Consider the following 14,791-nt stretch of genomic DNA (forward strand, 5'->3'; position numbering starts at 1 on the left):
TAAGCATCCCAGAAACGACACAGAAAGTCATAAAGTCAAAGATAACTTTTAAAAACACCAGTATAGGCTCATGAGGCCCTGATGGTAAAAAACTACATTTCTGCGAAAATGACGTCACTTCCGGTTTCGTGCAGGACATGGCGGACATGCGATAGTTCGCGCTGATGGACTGATAAGAGACAATATTATCAAGTAATCAGGTATAATGAAATAACACTCAGACACTTGTAACAGTTCAACGTGCACGGGTGGGAGCTCAAGTGAGGCCCACACCCTGCAGCAATTCTCTGCCTTTATTTATACACAGCATGAAACATACAAGAAAGGAAGTAACATTCCCTAGCCAAACAGGCAGGTGTGAGATCTCGGAACTTATGTTCAAAAAAGGTTATGTTCTTACAAGGTCATTTCTTACTCTTTGGGTGGCGGTTTCCTGTGAGATAATGTGAGAGCAAAACAAGTCTTTTTAAGGCAAAGTGTAGACAGTTGTGCAAGTGGTTAAGTAAAAACAGAAATATGAACACTCTTAGCTTTAGTATATCAGCAATAATGATTAATAAAATGTCTCAATAATAAAAATCTTCTGACATCCCCTCCTGTTGTTCAAATTTCTGTAATAACAGCATTGCTATTGGTTCAATTCATAACCTCTTGCCTAAACATTTTCGGTCAGAACGTCATTGAGCAATCCTGGGTTCAATTAGACTTCAACATCATCACATGAATCCTTTTCCAAAACATCTTCCATTTGAGGCAGTGTTACATAAGCATTGATAGAGGTCATCACTATGTTTGATACCATTTTCTTCAGACAGGGTATTACACATGTTGTGAAAACACATAAAAGTAAAAGTAAAATTCCAACAAAAACAAGTCCTTTAATCAGTAGGGACTTCCAAGAACCACTTAGCAACCATGTGAGCCAATCTTCAGTGCTTGTGACATAGTCTTGTTGCTGAGCGTCCTTAATCTTTCTCAAAGCGTTCAGAGCGTCGGTCATGTTTTGTGAGTGCACATTGTCTGGGATGTATGTACAGCATGTGGTGTTAAACAATACACACAAACCTCCTTTTTCAGCTAAAATCATGTCCAGTGCGACTCTGTGTTGCATCACTACAATGCGTATTGCGTCGATTTCTTCATTTTGTGCCTTGTTGATCTTTACTGAGGCATTTAGGAACAATCCAAATCGGTAGTCAAGTGTCTCAATCCTGAGCATGTTTTTTCCAGTTCCCACCCAAGGGAACAGGGAGTGGAGAACTTTTTGACCGGTGGTCCATAACTTGAAGTTCTTAGGCACATCTGATCCGTAGACTGAGTCATGTGGCAACACTTCAGCGACTTCACGCTTTGCTCTTGATATGCGTGCGTGTGTCTCTGCTGTGATCTTGAAGGTGTGGTCTGAAATTAGCACTGGTGCACACAGACCGGTGGAGTTTGGTGGGAGCATGAAGTAGGTTTTAGGCCCGCAGGCCCAAGCGGCTCCCTGGACCCAGAAAGTTCCATTCTTGAAGGTGAATGTTCCTGTGGATTGGGTCATGTCAAAGGTTTGTGTGCAGTTAAGGTTCCGTCCGACCTTTCTGCTTCCGTCCGAGAAGGCAAAACATATTGGGTGCTGTATGTCAGGTGGCAGAACTATGGCGAATGATCTGCTTTTGGTGTTGTTGGCGTTGACGTTTACCCAATGTTCTTCGTCACAGGCGTAGTTCCAGTTTGTCAGATTGTAGGCACAATGGGTTGTCTGTTTGAATATGACCCTTTGCTGTGAGATTGGTTTCATGACACGTTTAACATCTGTGTCATTACACCATGGAATTTGGTCTTTCTTCTTCGTGCTTTGACCTTTTAGAGCCAGTCCTGTTGTCATCAAATCTCTGCGTGAGCAGTTGCCAGTTATCGCTTTGTTGAATATGCACATTGCTTCATCGAGTTGAGGTGCCATTCCATATATTGTTGCGTGTATGGCCGTTGTTGGCATGTGTGAACACACATAGCACTCCGTGCTGTTGTCGGTGCGTGTTCTGTCGTACACATACTTATACCACGCGTTGTTCATCCATGGGTGGTTGTGGTCTTGGTTCAGGTCGCGCAGGTGCGAGTTGTCATGTGTCCATCTTTTTTTCAGATTTCTTTTGTAGCTGCCTTGCAGTGTGAATATTGCAAAGAGAGCCACCAGTGATAGGAGGATCGCTGATAGCAGGAACAGTGTCTTCATGGTGACCAAGCACACTAAAACCTCTGGTGCGTAGACTAGGGCGAGAAGATCAAGGGCGGGCTTTTTGCCCAATCAGCCCTCTCTCCACCACTAGAGCACCGGTGAGATTCTAGGGAGCTGGCGTCTTAGCCTGATGTGTCCTGTACCTTCTTTGTGTGGCTCTGATGAATCCACGAGGGTCGTTCTGCTATTTTGCATGCAGTTGGGGTCGTCAGCAGCACCTGATAGGGGCCCTCCCACCTCGGTGAACTCCAATTTTTCCTGTGGAGTACTTTAATCAGGATCCAATCGCCTGGTTTCAACCTGGAAGAGACTGGAGAAGAATCACTCGGCAGTTGGTTGTTTAGCACAATCTCTTTGTTTTCAAGCAGTTTAGTCATCCATTCAGCTAGGGTGGTTTCCCTTACTGATTTGTCTATTGGCTCGCTTGTGATCGGCAGTGGAAATGGTCTGCCATGAATGATTTCAAAAGGTGTGAGCTTCTGAGAGCCTTGCGTCAGTCTCATCCACATTTTTACTAGGCCTACACACTCGGGCCATGGCCTTCCTGTTTCTTCCATGCATTTTCTTAATCTTTGTTTTATTGTACCGTTAGTTCTTTCCACTAGTCCGGCACTTTGTGGATGGTATGCACAGTGATGTTTGATGCTAAATCCTAAGGCTTCAGAGACCTTGCTAATTATGTCATTTACAAAATGTGTTCCATTGTCACTCCGTATCAGGCTAGGGATGCCATATGTGGGTATGAAATGATTGCATAAGCATTTTGCTACTGAAATTGCATCTGCTCTTTTTACTGGATAGATTTCTGGCCATTTTGAAAATACATCTATAATTACTAGAGCATATTTCGAATTTTGGCATTCATTCAATTCGATAAAGTCCATGTGGATTGTATGGAATGGGTGAGGTGGTGTGGGAAAATGACCTCTTTTGGGTCTGAGATTTCCCTGTGCATTGTGTTTTTGGCAAATCATGCATGTTCTGATAAATTCTTTTGCTGAATTTTCGAAATTTTGAGTGTAGAAGTGTTTAGAGAGAATATCTATCATCCCTCCTGTTGACACGTGCGTCGAGCCATGTGTCACTAATGCTGCTGTCTTGTGTAGAGATTTTGGCAATATTGGTTTGCCATTACAGGTCATTAAGTCATTTTTCAGTTGTGCGCCACATTTTAACCACTTCTTTTGTTCTGCAGTGGGTGCGGCTTTCTGTTCATCTTTCAGTACATCAAGTGGTATTAACTCTGTGGTTTCAGACATTAAGGTTTCTATTGGCTGATGTGCTGCCTTTTTTGCAGCTATGTCTGCAAAGTTGTTGCCTTTAGTAATTTCAGAGTCATCTTTTTGGTGTGCAGCACATTTGCATAATGCCAGCTTCTTTGGCAGAGTTATAACTTCTAGTAGTTGTTTTAAAAGATTTCCGTGTTGCACAGGGTTACCGGTAGAAGTAACCATACCTCTGTTTTGCCAGATTTTTGCAAAATGATGTACTGCTGCAAAAACATATTGGCTGTCTGTGTATATGTTTATCTTTTGTCCCTCATGTAGTTGACATGCTCTGATGACAGCCGTCAGTTCAGCTGTTTGAGCAGAGTGTGAGGAAGTTAGTGGTTTAGCTTCTAAAACCTTGTCAGCTGTGGTTACTGCATAGCCCACACAGTTTCTCCCCAAACTATTTTTGGATGCTGAGCCATCTACAAAAATGTTAGTGAAGGTCAGTTGCGGTGTGCTATGAATGTCAGCTCGTGGTTTCGTTTCCTCATCTAATTTTTTCATGCAACAGTGTTTTTCTCCGTCTGCTAAAGTGGGGAGAAGTGTGCTTGGGTTTAGTTGTCCACACTTCTCAATTGTAATGTGTGACTGTGATAGCAGAATGCCTACATATGAGAGCTGTCTTGCATGTGTAAGATAAGACAAGTTTGCTTGCAGTAAGATGGAGGTTACAGCATGGGGAACTTTGATAATTAATTTATGACCGAGAACAATGTCGGCAGACTTTTTTACTGCCTCTGCTGCGGCTGCACATGACTGTATGCACGTAGGCAAGCCTGAAGCAACTGAGTCTAATTTACACGAGTAAAAGGCGAGTGGTCGTTGTTTTTCCCCAAATGCTTGTGTTAGAACGGCCTTCATATAGCCTGCACCTCCGTCTACATGCAAATAAAATAATTTGTCATAGTCTGGCAAGGCTAAGACTGTGCGTGTTTGTAGGGCAAGTTTCAAATCATTAAATGCTTTTTCTGCTTCTGGTGTCCATTCTATTTTATCTTTCAGTGCTAGATTTTTTCCATAAATTAAGTTTTGCAAAGGTTGAGCTAACAGAGCATATTCAGGTATCCAGCATCTGCAAAAGTTGCAGAGACCTAAATAACTCATCATCTGTTGCTTTGTGAGCGGTTTTGGAGCATTCTGTACTGCTAGTTTCCTGCTGTCTAACAGTGTTCTTCCCTCCCTTGTGAGCTTGTGGCCAAGGTATGTGACCTCTGAGCTCCACAGTTGTAATTTGTGCTGTGAGACTTTGTGGCCTTGTTCAGCTAAATGTTGTAATACTGTTATTGTGTTCGCTTTGCAGTCTGCCTGTGTGTTTCCCGTGATCAGTATGTCATCTACGTACAGGAGAAACTGTCCTGGGGCAGGGAGAGTGCAAAGCGACATAGATTTCCTTAAAGCTTCTGCATACAGGGTGGGGCTGTTCTGGAAACCCTGAGGTAACCTTGTATATGTATACTTCTGATTATCAAAGGTGAAACCGAACAGAGCCTGTGAGTCAGAATGTAGCGGTACAGAGAAGAATGCATTTGATAGGTCTATAACCGAAAACCATTGCTCTTTTGGTGTTACTTGATTTAGGATTGTGTGTGGATTTGCTACCACAGGTGGGATTTGTTCTGTTACGTCATTTATTGCTCTGAGGTCATGTACTAGGCGATACTTTCCTGTGTTTGCTTTTTTCACTGGAAAGATCGGAGTGTTACAGGTCACTTTGGTTGTTTTTACTAAAATGCCTGCTTTCTCCATATCTGCAATTACTGGCCTGATGCCTGCCTTTGCTTCTGCTGTTAAGGGATATTGTGGTTTGACTGGCCTGTAGGTTGTGGTGGTTTTTACTACAACGGGATCTGCTCCTTTAATTAATCCTACATCTGTAGGTCCTACGGACCACAGTGTTGTGGGCAGTTGTTGTAGTTCTGGGTGTAATTCTAATGAGAGTTCATGTCAGTTCTCACTATCTTCCTGCACGTATACATTAGTGCTGTCAATCATGTGGGTGGCTGGGTGGGTAGTGAGTACCCACCCTAATGTGTATCTCATGCATCCTGTTCTTCGACCTTGAAGCCATCCCTCATGTGTTTCTTCAGTTTTTTCATATCTGTCCCTTTCAACTTGAGCGAGAACGCGGCCTAAATCTTTCCACTCAGTGCTGTCATTGTGTGCTACTGATACATGTGGTTTAGGCATCCTGTTCACTCGTTGCACTATTTCTGGCTGAAGTACAGAGCAGACTGCATTACCACTTTGAGTGACATATAGGTGCTGCAATGTAAGCATTTGTGGGCCCAGTTTATGCACCTGTAAGTCATACATGGGGTCATGACCTGGGCTTTGTTTGAACCTCAGTGTGTTGTGATACTCTGTGTAGCTCTGCCGTGTTGAGTGGGTTCGCAGATATTGATTTGCTATGTGTTGCAAAGGTTCTAGTGAGGGCAGGTCTAATGTCCAGTAGTAGTGCGGCTCTCCCTGCCCTTCACACACATTAATCTGACAGTCAGTGAGGTTTTGCTCTTCATTCAACATTAACTTAGCATACATGCCTTCTGGCCCTGGCAATACACCTATTTGCAGTTTTCCTAAGGAGTCTCTCCCTAGAAGGTTAACTGGGCAGGATGGGTCATATATACATTGATTTTTGCAGCTGCGTCCACTGTCTGTATGTATTAACAGTAGGCTCTCTGTTAAAGACTTAATGCTGGTGTGCCCTGATGCTGATTTTACTATCATGGTGTTACTGGAGTATTTCAGATTCGGTGGTTTTTGATTTAACACAGTTTTACATGCGCCTGTGTCACATAGCATAGTCATAGGTTCGTTGTTTACATGAATAATTACTGTGGGTTTATGTTCAGAGCCTAAAAGTAATTGTTGTATGTTATAGATTTCAGTTTCATCCTCAATGTTTTGTTCAGCTTCAGTATTTTGCTCTAGTCACATACTTTCTCTGTCACTATGATTCTCTTTTTTGTTTCTGCAGTCTCGTGCAAAATGTCCTTCTTTTCCGCAATTATAACAACGGTTGTCTCTTTCATTTCTGTGCTTCCTGTTACCTTTGTAACCTCTGCTTTTCTGTCCCTTTCCTCTGTGTTGTCCTTGTCCCTGTCCTCTGTATCCACCAGAAAATGCTATGACACCTGTGTCGGGATCTACAGTGAAAACACCTCCTTTTTCCTTCTTTTTCAGCACTCTAGTTGCATGCTCTGCATATTGTAGGGCGTCTGCTAGATTTCCTGTGTTTATTGTCACCCAGTGCTTTTCGACATGGGCTCTGACTGCGGGACGGAGACCATTTAGAAATGCATTTTTTAACTGCTGTTGGTAAGGTCTTTCAGGGCGGTCTTCATAATCTAGGCCTGAATGTTGTCGGAAAACCGGGCGTAGCCGATCAAGGAAGTCTGATGGTGTTTCGGCTTCCTTTTGTTTTACTTCTCCTATTTTGGAATAATCTGCTCTGGGGGCTAAACGAACCCTAATTCGGTCATATAAGTCTGTCAAGGTGTTCATTAAATCTAGGGAATCTGGGCCAAGAGGTCTTCCTTGGTCATCTGCACCTGTAAAACCGTCTTTCACTGTCCCCATTCTCAATCCTAGCAGGTCTTGCACTACTTGAAGCATTTCATGACCGTTTAGGCCCCATTGAGTTCTAATTAGTTCCACTGCGTCTCTCCACTGTTGAAAGCCTTCATTTAAAGATGGAACATCTTTTTCGACATTTTGTCTGTCAGCTTGGGTCCATGGTCTAAAAGCATACACAAATGGGTTTATATCTCTTTCTGCGTTCTCACCACCTATCAACTGTCCATATCTGGGATTAGGCGCAGCTATCATTGGAAAAATTCCAGAGGGTCCTGGAGGATCTACAATACCTCCCATGTCCCTGCCTGACGGGTCTTTCCCTATGTCTTCCTGTGGGTTTCTTGTCATACAGTTTAATGCACTTCGGGCTTGGGCATAAGGATTAGGATTAGGTTGACTAGTGAAGGGATTTTTTGATTGTGGCTCTGGTGCTGACGGTGCTGGTACATAAAGTGGCGGCTGTAGGCTTTGTAATGTTGTTTCCTTTTTCTTTTTCTTTTTTCACTACGTCTGTCTTCCTCCTCTTTCCATGCTTTGAAATATTTTAACTCTTGAGTACGTTTTATTTTCTTTTTAGGACTTTTTGCATTGTTTAATTCTGCTTGGAGGGTCTCCTTTAAAGTTATCACTGCAGAGGGATTACATTTTCCCTCCCACGCAGGGCATTTAAACTTTTTTGGATTCCTCCATCTGTTTGCACTAATTTGTCCGGCGCCTGGACATTTTTTCTCTAACCACTGCTCGTCAGCAGTGAGTTTTGTTGATTTATTACCCATTTTCACTAATTTGTTTTAAATGTTTTATGTTTAGGTACCTTGAAAATTACAGCTTTTTAACTTTTACACACACAAACAGCCGTGGTGCTTTCTCTGGCACGAGGGATGAGAGAGGTTATTAACACAGCCTTCTACTTTCAAGCTACCCTTGAAAGCGGTGTTAATTTTATGTGATGAAGCACAACCTTTTTCTCGTCCCACCAGTACGTGAGCACCAGTCGGCAAACAATACGGTGGAATAGTTCAGCCTCCCTATTGTGCTGTAAAATGTAACTTATTCCACCAACAAAACAATAAAATAGAAATATTTCGCGCGTTTAAAGGTTTTTATTATGACGCTTTTCCCTCTAAAATAGCTACCAACCCTCTTTCAGGCGAGCATTTACATTTAGAGTTTCCTATAATAGCTACCAGTCCTCTCTTAGGACGAGCATTTACATTGTAGGAGCTTCCTATAATAGCTACCAGTCCTCTCTTAGAACGAGCGTTTACTTGTAGGAGCAGCGTCAACTCTTATTCGAATTTTTCGCAAGATGTGGGTGAGTGTTAAATATTCACCTGATTTATTTCGTGGTTGTTTAGGTCTGCTCCATCAACCCCCAACGTCGTGGACCACTTTATAAGAACGCTGGCCAGAAATCGAATTATAGCGTCTCTGGTCTTTATCCTCTGCCTGGAGAGGAGCTGTCGACAGACTTCAGCGCGGGCTTCTCACGACGTCAGGACTTGATGAAGGTTTCCTAGTGGAGCATGAAAAAGAAAATAATCAATGTCCACTCCGGCTCGGAGGACCATTAAAAATGATAAGAGACAATATTATCAAGTAATCAGGTATAATGAAATAACACTCAGACACTTGTAACAGTTCAACGTGCACGGGTGGGAGCTCAAGTGAGGCCCACACCCTGCAGCAATTCTCTGCCTTTATTTATACACAGCATGAAACATACAAGAAAGGAAGTAACATTCCCTAGCCAAACAGGCAGGTGTGAGATCTCGGAACTTATGTTCAAAAAAGGTTATGTTCTTACAAGGTCATTTCTTACTCTTTGGGTGGCGGTTTCCTGTGAGATAATGTGAGAGCAAAACAAGTCTTTTTAAGGCAAAGTGTAGACAGTTGTGCAAGTGGTTAAGTAAAAACAGAAATATGAACACTCTTAGCTTTAGTATATCAGCAATAATGATTAATAAAATGTCTCAATAATAAAAATCTTCTGACATGGACGTAGGAAGTGTTACGAACAGCTGATCGGATCGGCAAAGCGTGTTTCTGGAATATTATGTTTTTGTTCCTGCAAGTGCTTTTTATGCAGTTTTTGCAAAGCTATATGTTGAAGGAAACTGTGACCGAGGACAAGCTGATGGCATAAGATGTAAGTACAACTCCTCCGGTTTCATATGCAAAAAAAATTATTGCGCCAGCTCACATGGTTGCAGAGCTACCGGGATTTAAATATAGTTACGCAAAACGGAGCGTGCCGCTCCGACCGGCTTTAAAGGGTTAAATAGCCAGCATTACAAAACACATGTCCCATCTCAAGCCTAATCTATTTTGCAGTGCTACTAACAATAATATATCAGCATGAAAATTGTTAAATATTCATTCTTGATGAGGAGAGCATGTTACTGGTAGTCTATCATGCCAGAATATATGCTGTCATCTGGTAGCTCCCGCTTATTCTTCCATTTTTTAGCTTTTCTTGAAGAAGAGAAGTCCAGCGCCGCATAGTTGACTCCTCCTTCTTCACCCTCCTGCAGATTATTAACAGAAATTAGAAGATAGAAAACAGAATTGGAATTTAATAACCATTTTAAAACAGTTTTACAATTTATATTAAACACACAGAACATAGGTTGAAAGTGAAGTGTGATACTGAGGCCCAATCAAACTCTTTTCATGTCTAAACTTTACTAAATCAGTTTATTTTTAGCAACTTTTTGAAAGGCTGTCAGGTAAAGTTGATTACTACCCTGTAGTTTTGCCTGTATCTCAGTATGTCTCAGTTTTGTCATAGAAAATGCTGGCTGTGTGTTTCAGTATTTACAATATGTACCACATTACTCAGTTGATCTGCAGTTGATCTATCCTGGTCATTGATTGGAGGCTGAGTGGAGACGGTTTCTCCTCCTGTTCAGAAAAAGAAAACATTAAGAGTGATTTATTTTTAAAGCCTTTTAGGTCAGATCCAAGAAGCTAATTATCAAGATTACAGTAATACTGCATAAGGCATCCATTTGCTCTAAAAACAGCTTCATTCATGGAAACATTCATTTGAGAGTTTAGTCTTTCCTAAATGAAGCTGATACAGCTTAAATGAAGTCACACGTTTGCTTCCTGGGTATTTGCTGGTTAATTTATGCTTTACATCACTTCCACTTTCCCACACTACCATTGTTCCAATGCTGACATCACTGGTCTGGTCCAATCATCTTTCTGTCCGCCTTCTTCAGGCCATTCAGCCTCCACTCCGAGTACATTAAATCTCACTGTTAATCTGTCATCCTCCCTTTCAAACACCTCTGTGAAACCCACCTCCTCCCTATCCCTGCCTCTCTCATGTTACTCAGGTTTCATGCAAGCCTCTGTCTTCATCTCCACCACCAGCGTTTCATTCTGCTGCAATGGGGCATCAGAGTCCAATCTCCAGATAGTTTAACTGAATTCTGCATATCAATAAATCATTTTCAAATTCCTTATTGAGTTTGCACCTGAAGATTCATACTGTTAAACTCTGGCTTTACCACTTCTGAAATAGACTATTAGATTAAAATCTGTCTGCTGAAATGACTGCTTGGGTCTAGTGGAGTCATTGTCATGCAAAGCAGTTTGAAAGCACTTGTGCTTAACGTTTGAGTAATCTACGTTTTTGACTCATCCAGAAAGTCGCCACTTAAAGTTTGGTGACATGGGTATGTAAGGACTCACACGGCAGGTCTGATCGATCCATGCAGTTGATAATAATTCTAATTCTGACTGAAATGTATCACGCCATGCATTACTGGGTGCAGAGTACAGGACTGCATTTCAACATGGCATTATAGTCTGTTAGATTTTGTTCCAAGTTACAGCTTTCCTACAAAGAACCAACTCTATTTTAAGATATTTTGTTTAACCCTTTAAGACCTACCATAGAACCAAGTCTGCCAGAGCTTATATTATATTTTTACATGCTGTGGAGCCATTTTTGGGAACATTTCAAGTTGCTATACATCAATACAACCATTATAGCCCAAATTTTAATAATATGTCTGCATTAAGTGCATAGTAATTACATAAATTGCAAAAAAGTGCAATAAACTACAAAAAAATTTAAAATTGTTTTTGCTTTTTTAACATATATTTCTAGTTAGAGAAATTTAAGAGGTTTATCCCTCAAAACTGTAAATACAAAAAAGTTGCACAAAATAGTTTCCCACCACAGGAAATTTATTTTGAGTGTCTTCATAGTTTTATTTTTGAAATACACCAATTTTTATACACTGCAGGAAAAATGAAAATAAATATTATAATGCAAATTTGCAAAAAAGCAGCATATGCATCAAAATAAACTATTTCCAGCGGTGCAATATGAGTCCTAAGCATCCCAGAAACCACACAGAAAGTCATAAAGTCAAACATAACTTTTAAAAACACCAGTATAGGCTCATGAGGCCCAGATAGTAAAAAAACGACATTTCCGCGAAAAATGACGTCACTTCCTGTTTCGGGCAGGTCATGGCGGACATGCGAAAGTTCGCGCTGACGTCTGAAGTGTTATGAACAGCTGATCGGATCGGCAAAGCGTGTTTCTGGAATATTATGTTTTTGTTGCTGCAAGTGCTTTTTATGCAGTTTTTGCAAAGCTATATGTGGAAGGAAACTGTGACCGAGGACAAGCTGATGGCATAAGATGTAAGAACAACTCCTCTGGTTTCATATGCAAAAAAAATTATTGCGCTAGCTCGCGTGGTTGCAGAGCTACCGGGATTTAAAAATAGTTACGCAAAACAGAGCATGCTGCTCTGACCAGTTTTAAAGGGTCAATACATAGCTATGTCCTGGTTTTAGTAGTATTAGTGCTTTATTATGTGATTTGTTAGTAATTTTCTTCTATCAGCTAAGATAAGGAAACTTACAGTTCAGTAGCAAAGCCTTGTTGAAACATTAAGGCAGTTCTAAAGGCAACCGGTACTAGCAAGGTAACTATTTCTGTATACTAATGTTATACTATTAATGTGTACACACACGAATGTGGTGTAATGGAAATGTGATGCACCACTGTACCTTTGGACCGTTCACAAGTTGGCTTCTTTTTTCTGGAGACAATCAGACCAAAATTCACGAGCACAGAGAAGATGAGCAGCGTCACGAGCACAGCACTGAGCGGGAACTCATCTGGAACGAGAAAACATCCCAGCAGACACTTTACATCCCATTTATGTAATTGTGTAATAGCGCACATCTACATGACTCACTGTTAGTCCCAATTAAATTTCATGCAGATGGATTTTATTGATTTATATTAATTACTAATATTTTACTCATTACCAAGTTAATAACAATGAATAAATTAAATCATTCTCTCCTCGTAGTTTATGGAAAATTGCCTGCAGACGATGTTTTTTCTCATCAACCTCAGCTGCACTTTTTTTAACTACACAACAGAGAGTATTGCAATCCAAGGTTCATGGATAATGAATTATGTTGAGCTGAAAGTAAAAGTTTTCAGCATCAGTAAGGCAGATGTCTTTGGACTTTATCACCACGGTAACATACGATGAACACACAATCTTGTCTGTAGCAGGTTATATTAGTTTCATTTCGCTGAAAGTCCAATATTTTAGCTATTTTTAGTGAAAGTAAGCTTTAAGAGCCTGAAGGAAAACATTTTATACACATGTCACTTGTTAGGCCGTATCATAATAACACCACCATATGAAACTGAAGTTAACCTCCTAAGACCTGAACTCTTCCACAGCAGCATTTTTAATTTCTCTTTGATATTTGGGCTGATTGGGACCTGATGAATGTCAAAAAAAGGAATTACCAGATTTTTTTTTTTACCTAATTTTTGTTTCTAAGAAAAATCAGAGCCACATATGAGGATATTCGTTTAAAATTTTGATAGAACAGTAGCAGCATAATGTCCTCGTAAGTGCATATCAGGCACTTGTAGAGCAAAATTGAGTATTTTGGTCTAAATAACCCAAAATGTGATGTCCACATATGTGGACGCAGGTCCTAGGAGGTTAAAGTAGTACTGCATGTGTGACAAATATGACTTATTTTTATGTTTTGTCTTAATGCTTCTAGGTGTTTTTAAATCTAGGTTAACAGAAAAAGCTGAACATGATACCTGTTATCTCTGACTAGATTTTAGGTTTTCTCAAATCCAGCTACCACAAAGAGGGCCTGGCTATGTTCAACTTGCTTCCTAGTGCAACCCTCTACTGAACATCAACACATTATTATTTAGCTGTTCCAAGTATGGCTTCACAGATCTTTGATGGGGTTTAAAAAAAACCCTAAAACTAATACTAACTTGTCTGTATTCTTTATGTGGCATTTTGTTATGAAGCGTTGCATTTTGAGATTGTATTGCATCCTAAGTGTTTGTGACCTCTAGCTTGACATACTTACAGTAAAACCATCTAAACTAAATGCATATAACAATATGAACAGCTAAAATGCAGAGGCCTTTACGTGACACAGAACGCTGCAGGAAATGAGTAGAAAACATGCACATAAAAGAACAGAAAAAGAACAAAGGCAGCAAAATGGCACCTGCAATATGACAAACACAAATAGGCTGTGGGCTGTAAGCCTTAAGAACATTGTATGTTTAATGTATTTAAAGCTGATCTTGGTAGAGTTGCTTTATTAGAGGCCTGAAACTAGCAGGTGAAGACTTCCAGTCTATATTCACAGAACTACAGGCAACAATGATCACTATGAATAATAATATTTTAAATAAGACTTTAAAAACATACTTGTCACCACTTTTGTTCCTTCACCAAACAGGATCTCACTGCATGTGACAACAGCACAGTAGTACGTCCCAGCATCAGATGAGTTTGTTACAGTTTTGGACAGACTGTAGTCACATCTCCCGTCCTCTTTATTCCTGATATTGCCGTGGTAAATGACGTCTGGGTGGGATTCTGATCCACCTTTGAACCAGTGCACTTTGTCTTCATCTGGACACTGATCTGTGTCATTCTTGTTCTCAGAGAGGAGCGAACACTGCAGAGTCATCATATCACCCAGCTTGACTGACTCCATGTCTGGAGTTTGTTTCACAGTAACAGATTTAAGTTGAGTTTTAGGATCTGTGTGATTCACAAAAATAAATGTCTGTATTTGTTTTGATTTTGACACAGATATAAAAAGAAAACACTAAAATAAATATACTTTACCTTTCACTGCCAAAATCGTGCCATTTATAAATTCCATTTCATATGCCGATCCTGCATGACAGAGGTAAGTCGCTTCATCTTCTTTGCTTACATTTCTTATGATAAGAGAAAGCACGTGACCTACTTTTGTGGCATTGAATCTTGAGTTGTTAAATTGTCCACTGAGGGATATTGTTCTATAAGTTCCTGTAGCAACTGTTTCAAGCATGTATCCAAAATTCAACTTATACCAGTAAGAAATCTCTGCATTGTTTTTCACACATGTCAGATTCACATCATCTCCAAGTTTAGCCACATGCAAAGACATCTGCTGAATCTCACTCATTTCAATCAAAGCTGAAGAAAAGAAACCAACAGTAGCAGTTAGAACATGACAGGACAAAATACTTAAAAATATGTATAATCATCACGCAGTTTAAAATATTACAGAGCCTTAAACAATTTGTCTTATATGATTACAATGCTACATCCCACAGTACAGAAAAAGTAAACTCACACAATGTACTTAGAAGAATCAAAGGAACCAGTCTTCCGATCATTGTGGTACCACAACC

General features: G+C 40.4%; 2 protein-coding genes across 2 annotated transcripts; both read right to left on the reverse strand.

Moving 5' to 3' along the window:
• Positions 1 to 76: 76 nt before the first annotated feature.
• On the reverse strand, positions 77 to 9,044 carry LOC146524051 (uncharacterized). Its single transcript, XM_085184068.1, has one exon. The coding sequence runs from the start codon at positions 2,213 to 2,215 to the stop codon at positions 701 to 703; it is 1,515 nt and encodes a 504-aa protein (XP_085040194.1). The 5' UTR covers positions 2,216 to 9,044; the 3' UTR covers positions 77 to 700.
• A 27-nt stretch (positions 9,045 to 9,071) lies between these two features.
• On the reverse strand, positions 9,072 to 14,791 carry LOC146524052 (uncharacterized). Its single transcript, XM_085184426.1, has 5 exons — positions 14,238 to 14,791; positions 13,812 to 14,150; positions 12,106 to 12,216; positions 9,896 to 9,969; positions 9,072 to 9,593 (listed from the first exon to the last, which is right to left on the reverse strand). Exons 1-5 carry the CDS (start codon positions 14,560 to 14,562, stop codon positions 9,465 to 9,467), a joined length of 978 nt encoding a protein of 325 aa, XP_085040552.1. The 5' UTR covers positions 14,563 to 14,791; the 3' UTR covers positions 9,072 to 9,464.

This window comes from Neolamprologus multifasciatus, chromosome 2 (genome assembly GCF_963576455.1).
Source record: "Neolamprologus multifasciatus chromosome 2, fNeoMul1.2, whole genome shotgun sequence".
NCBI lineage: Eukaryota > Metazoa > Chordata > Actinopteri > Cichliformes > Cichlidae > Neolamprologus > Neolamprologus multifasciatus.

Coding starts and splice junctions, on each gene's coding strand:
- LOC146524051 (XM_085184068.1), bottom strand. CDS start 2,215: ATGAAGACACTGTTCCTGCTATCAGCGATCCTCCTATCACTGGTGGCT.
- LOC146524052 (XM_085184426.1), bottom strand. CDS start 14,562: ATGAGTGAGATTCAGCAGATGTCTTTGCATGTGGCTAAACTTGGAGAT. Junction 14,151..14,237: donor CACGATTTTGGCAGTGAAAG/GTAAAGTATATT, acceptor TGAATCACACAG/ATCCTAAAACTCAACTTAAA. Junction 9,594..9,895: donor CAGATCAACTGAGTAATGTG/GTACATATTGTA, acceptor AATAATCTGCAG/GAGGGTGAAGAAGGAGGAGT.